The sequence below is a fragment of the Phacochoerus africanus genome, chromosome 14 (assembly GCF_016906955.1).
Source record: "Phacochoerus africanus isolate WHEZ1 chromosome 14, ROS_Pafr_v1, whole genome shotgun sequence".
In the NCBI taxonomy this organism is placed as follows: domain Eukaryota; kingdom Metazoa; phylum Chordata; class Mammalia; order Artiodactyla; family Suidae; genus Phacochoerus; species Phacochoerus africanus.
Window position 1 is genome coordinate 59,229,568 of NC_062557.1, and position 6,000 is coordinate 59,235,567.

General features: G+C 55.2%; 1 protein-coding gene across 8 annotated transcripts in view; it reads left to right on the top strand.

Annotated features, from left to right (window-relative positions):
- ULK2 (unc-51 like autophagy activating kinase 2) overlaps positions 1 to 5,716 on the top strand; it is a 69,293-nt gene extending 63,577 nt beyond the window's left edge. For all 8 annotated transcript variants that reach the window (XM_047758750.1, XM_047758753.1, XM_047758751.1 and 5 more), the window contains 3 exons: positions 2,728 to 2,863; positions 3,557 to 3,611; positions 3,783 to 5,716. In XM_047758750.1, coding sequence (XP_047614706.1) covers positions 2,728 to 2,863; positions 3,557 to 3,611; positions 3,783 to 3,834 — 243 coding nt within the window. In that variant the 3' untranslated portion in view covers positions 3,835 to 5,716. The remainder of the gene's footprint in view (positions 1 to 2,727; positions 2,864 to 3,556; positions 3,612 to 3,782) is intronic.
- Positions 5,717 to 6,000: the final 284 nt, after the last annotated feature.

A 6,000-nucleotide genomic window follows, 5' to 3' on the forward strand; every position in this document is an offset into this window, starting at 1 on the left:
AAAAAAGAAATGGCAAAAAGACAAAAACAAAAAGTGGTAACTTGAGGCATGACTTCATCTTTTAGTAGTTGGCATCTAAAAGCTTTAGCTAGATTTATTTCCTCATTTTCTACTTTTTAAGAAACTTGAGGAGTTCCCGTTGTGGCGCAGTGGTTAACGAATCCGACTAGGAACCATGAGGTTGCGGGTTCAGTCCCTGCCCTTGCTCAGTGGGTTAACGATCTGGCGTTGCCGTGAGCTGTGGTGTAGGTTGCAGACGCGGCTCGGATCCCGTGTTGCTGTGGCTCTGGCGTAGGCCGGTGGCTGCAGCTCCGATTCAGCCCCTAGCCTGGGAACCTCCATGTGCTGCGGGAGCGGCCCAAGAAATAGCAACAACAACAACAACAACAAAAAGACACACACACAAAAAAATACAGAAACTTGAGAAAACGTTAGAAGAAGTACTGCGAAAAGTACTTTTCACCAGCCTGCGAAAAGTCACCCAGTGAGCTTCTCCCACTTCAGAATGGACGCAAAGGACAATGTGCTTTTGCAGTTGTGTTGTGGAAATAATTCGTTTTCTGTCTCTTGCGGGAAGAAATTACTCTGAAGTAAAGATGAATTTAGGGACTGTTGAAGACAGAAGTACTTAGGTGGGGAAAAGTTCAATTCCTGAGCCGCCTTACAGTTTGCACCGAGTTAACACACGCTAGACCTTCCTTCTCCCCGCGCATGTGGGGCCTTTGAATTGCGCTGCGGTGCTGCTCCCGTGGCCTTATTTTGGAAGCCGTCGCGAACGATGGTTGGGGATAGAAACTGTCGATGAGAGGGACACACATCACGTCGCTTCAGACTCTTGGCACGAATGATAGGCCTTGCGTCATTCTATCCGAATTGAGATGCGTAAGACAGACTTTCTCTTAGACATTCGTGCCAGAAAAACGTCCTCTGGTTCGGAGCTACGGTGCTGCTTGCCTTCCTGATGATGAGAGCCACCCGCTCGAGCAGCCCCCCGGCCCGGCTGCCCAGCGAGCTTAGAGCTCGCTGAGAGCTTCTGTTGAGCTCTTGGCTTCTCCTTGTCAGGGCTTTGCTTTTCTGTGTCCGTCTTGCTTACCTTGCAAGTGAGTGAGTGGCTTTACTGTTGGAACGAGACCGGGCACGTTGACAAGGACGCTAGGATAGGGGATCCCTGGCCGGAGAAAGTCGGGGTGCTGTCGAGAGAACGCACGCTCCTGACCGGCCCACCGAGGCTGTGCCGTCTTCCCGGAGCCGCCCGCCTCCGCCGTGCCCGCTTCCTCCCCGGGCAGGCTGGCTGCGGCTCTCACTTGGACTCCCCGGGCCCCTGCCCTGGGCTTCCTTCCTGCACAGGCCCCTTAGAGTTGGTTCAGTCCCACCTCCCTCTAGACTGCGAGCTCCTGCGCCACCGCCTCGGCGCCACGCCTCGCACTGCGTGACTCCCGCACACCAGAACATTCTTTGACTAAATGGAGAATCTACGAAGTGTATTTTTATTTATTTATTTGCTTGCTTATTTGTTTATTTTTGTCTTGTTTGGGTCGAACCTTCAGCATATGGAGGTTCCCAGGCTAGGGATCCAATCAGAGCTGCAGCCGCTGGCCTACACCACAGCTCACAGCAACGCTGGCTCCGAGCCGCATCCGGGACCTGCACCACAGCTCACGGTGACGCTGGACCCTTAACCCACTAGTGAGGCAGGGATGGAACCCACATCCTCATGGATGCAAGTCGGGTTCCTTAACTGCCGAGCCACAACAGGAACTCCTGTTTATTTTTTTTTTCTTTTTATGGCCGCACTTGTGGCACATGAAAGTTCTCAGGCTAGGAGTTGAATCCAAGCTGCAGGCCTAGGCCACAGCCTTGGCAACACCGGATCCGAGCCACATCTGAGACCTGCGTCGCCGCTTGTGGCAAGGCCAGATCCTTAACCCACTGAGTGAGGCCAGGGGTTGAACCTGCATCCTCATGGACACTAGTTGGGTTCTTAACCCACTGACCCAAGATGGAAACTCCTAGAAGTGTATTTATTTTTATTTTTATTTTTTTGTTTTAGGGCCGCACCTGCAGCGTATGGCAATTCCCAGGCTAGCGGTGAAATCAGCTGTAGCCGCCGGCCTTTGCCACAGACACGCCGGATCTGAACAGCGTCTGCAGTCTACACCGCAGCTCACAGCAACGCCAGATCCTTAACCCCACTGAGTGAGACCAGGGATTGAACCCGTATCCTCACGGGTACTAGTTGGATTCGTTTCTGCTGTACCACAGTGGGAACTCTGAAGGGTATATGTAAAATAAACTTTTTACTCTGCTGTACGGCACAGGAACCGTATATAGTCACTTGTGATGGGACGCGAAGGAGCGTAATGGGAGAAGAAGCGTGTGCAAATGCACGTGTGACTTTGCCGTGCAGCAGAAGTGGACAGAACATTGTAAATCAACTAAAAAAACGGAACTATTTTAAAGAAAGGTTTTAGTGAAGTGAGTCAGAGAGGAGCCAGTTTCAAAGTATAAAGCTTACGCATTAGGCACCTCTGAGTTCACGAAGGCTGTGTTTGAATGCAGAGTAGCTCTTTTGCCAAGGAACTCTTTCTCTCACTCACCTGGCAGATATATCATTTTGTCAAAGTATGTCGATTTTAGACAGCTTGCGCTTGCAGCGGCGTTGCCCGGGTGGGTCCGGGGTTTCCTGGGAGAGCTGGGAGCCGTCTTGTTTCTGTTGCCTGGCTGCAGGTCCGGGCTGCGGCCCTGGACGAGATGTTTCAGCGGACAGAGGACATCGCCCGTCGCTATCACAGGGCAGCGCTGCTCCTCGAGGGCCTGGCCAAGATTCTGCAGGACCCGGCGGACATTGAAAACGTGCACAAATGTAAGTCGGCCTGGAAAGGCGCGTGTGGGTGGGCCTCGCGTCTGTTGTCTCCCACCGGTGAGGGTTGCTCAGGGTTCTCCTGCAAGATGCGGAGCAGGGATGCTTGTTCCGTGCTGGGGGATTTTGTCATAGGCTTCCCACGGCACCGCTGTGTTGGTGGGTGTGCTCGTGTGTGCAGACAACTTGGTTTGTATTGTTAAGTGGTAATGAACGCAACTACTAAGCCGGATTAGTTTCGTGACCAAAGAGCCTGCGAAGACCCTTCATGCTGCAGACGTGGTGTGGACAGCGAAGGGGGGACTGCCAGGCTCCAGGATGGGGTTACCGCCTGTCGGGGCCGGGCCCGTGGTGCGTTCCGAGGGGGAGGTGGGGGACCTTTAGATGGGGTCGTCGTAGCACGAGGCGGGCCGGCCATTCTCACATGTTTGCAGTTGTGAGCAAACTGGCTGTGAAAACCCAGATGCTCCTTCACTGGCGTGCTGACCTGGACGTTAGCACGCACTGCGCTGCCCTAGACATCAGCTCTGAGCAGTGCGCAGGCGGGGAGAAGACCTCGCACTCAGAACTGCTAACTTTGGGGCAGCGTGAGGACAGAGGTGAGGATGTGGGTGGCGGGGTGGTGGTTTTTTCATTGGCTCTTCTTTCCCCGGTTTGGAAAGTGTGATTTTTACGGTGGCTGTATTTTGTTTCTAGATAAATCCAGCATCGAGAGAAGACTCTCCGCCCTCTGTTGTAGCAGCTCAACCACGTGAGCTGCGGCCCCCGCCCCGCCCCCAGGGGTGGGGGTGGGGGGTGCATTTGGGGGCCTCGCCGGGTGACCACCAAAGAGCAGGCCGTGCTTCCTGAGAGGAGCAGCGTCCCCCGACTCCGTCGTGCAGGAAATCTGCTTCAGCGGAGGCCCCTTCCTTTTCCTTCGTAGACGCAGAAGTGAGATGACCCCACAGGGCTCTCAGTGCGAACTTGGCAAATAAAGGTTCCGCAGCCCTGGCTCAGCAGCGCAGGTATTTTCCAGGAGAGCTCGGAAGGATGCCCGCCGCCGGTGGCTCTGCCCATCCGCCAGAGCAGAGTGCCAATCGCCCGTGTGCGCGCGGCGGCGGCGGCGGGGACTCGAAAAGCCGCGTCCCGCAGGCAGCCTGACCTTTGGGGTGAGTGTGAGCCGGAGCTCACGTCCAGGGCAGCCCAGGAAGAGGGAGCCTGAGCAGGGAGGACTGCAAGTGTCTCTCGGAAGCCGTTGCGCGGCCTTGGAGTTGATCCAACAGGACACACATTCGTCTTCTAAAATCTGTCTTGTTGCACTAATTCACTGTAACAACTGTGTATTGGATTTTGCGGTGGAAAACTAACCGAGGCACAATGGACTCATTTAAAATATTTTACTCGATGATACACACGTACCCTTTCCAGAACTCCCGCGTGACCTCTCGTGACTGCGGGTGGTAAAGACGCGTGTCCTGTGCCCCTTTGCAGTTTCTAACCCAGCCGTCCGCACGCAGAGGGTTTCTCAGTGCTGGGCCTCCGGGGCTGCGTGTCCGCTTTGGCGGGCACGTTCGGTCATGCCTGCAGCCGGTCCTCGCCTGTGCCCCTTGGGCTGGGTGGCGGGGCCGGGTTGCCTCGGGCAGTGTGAGACCAGGCGTGCGTGCGTGCGTCCGTCTGTCTGTCCGTCCGTCCGAGGCGCGGTGCGCAAGGAACTGTAGTCCAGCCAGAACAAAGGCGGTGATCTGGAGGCTTGTGAGTCGTGTGGCGTTAACGTGTAGTGAGTGAGTTTCCTCGTAGGAAGACGGGCGGCTGCCCCCAGCCCGTGTGTCGCGGCGTGTTGATCCAGACGGGCCAGCGAATAGCCCGGCAAGGAGCAGCGGGCGCTCCGCGTCCCTGCGGAAGTGGTTCCTACCTTGTCGATTGCTGGGTTTCCTTTACTAACCTGCTTGAATACTTGAATAAGCCATTCTCCAGTCTTAATCCTTTGGGGTTATATAATCTGAACTCTGAGAACCTGCACAGAAGCCCTTTGGCGTTAATCTAACCCAGTGTCCCGATAAAAACATGGGTTCCCTTTACTTTGACAAAGTAATGTAATTTTTACCTTATTTATCTGTATGGGATCTCCGCATTTAATTTGAACATTTATTTATATGATGTTTGTATTTTTAGGTCTTTAATACAGTGTCTCTACCTCTCATTTGTAACTGCATGCATTGTTCCTGAAGCTAGGTAAACTCACTGCAGTGGTGTGTCATAGCCTTTTTCTTGTTGCCTGTACAGGTGTATCTTGGGTAAATAAGACTGACCAGGCGTTTCTAGGGTGAAGCTGGGTGCCCCGGGCCTCGTCAGGCCACGTCCGCACTCAGCGAGTGAGTGCCCTCTGCCCCAGGATTTCAGGCGTGGGGACTGTCCTGCGGGCAGCCGGGGCACCGGCTGGTGGCAAGGGCTCGGCCCTCCTTGCAGGCGCGCTCTGCCTGGTCCTCGTGTGCTGTGTTTTGGGTGATTTTTCCGCGGGTAGAGGGCAGGTTTTGCTCCCCAGTCCCTGCCCATGTCACCTGCGTCGGTCGTCCTCGCCTTCCTGTCTGCTCTTTAAACACAGGACGTCACAGGCGCCCGGCGAGGAGGCGCTCGGCCTGACGTCAGCCCCCAGGGCCGAGGTCGGGCCCGGCTCTGAGCTCCAGGTGCATCTGCTGCTCGTTCGAGGAAGGCCCAGGGTAGGTGGCGTGTGAAACCCGAAGTCTGAACAGCAGAGAAGAACAGACTGTGGGTTCATGAGCAGTGGCTCTGATTCTCCTTCCGTTGTCAAGGCCAGTTGTTTTAAGAGATGTTGCCTTGATTATAGCAATAATAAACAAATGCTTTATGTTTCCACGAGTATGTTTCATTTTGCATCATCTGTTTCATAAAACAGAAACGGACCAGTCCACACATCCGTGGGTTGACGTCTGTATTCAAGCCCTAACCTGGGCAGTTACTGGCCGTCCACGTGCTCACAGAGGCGTCCGCCTTGCACTTGCTACCGGGCTTGTCCCAGTACTGCCCTGCCCTGCCCTGCCCTGGGCCTGGCGGCTCCCATTCCCCCTGCCCTCGGGGAGAACCAGAGCAGCCATGCTCGTGCCCCCCACGCCGGGGTTGAGGCCGGGGGCGCCTCGGTCCCC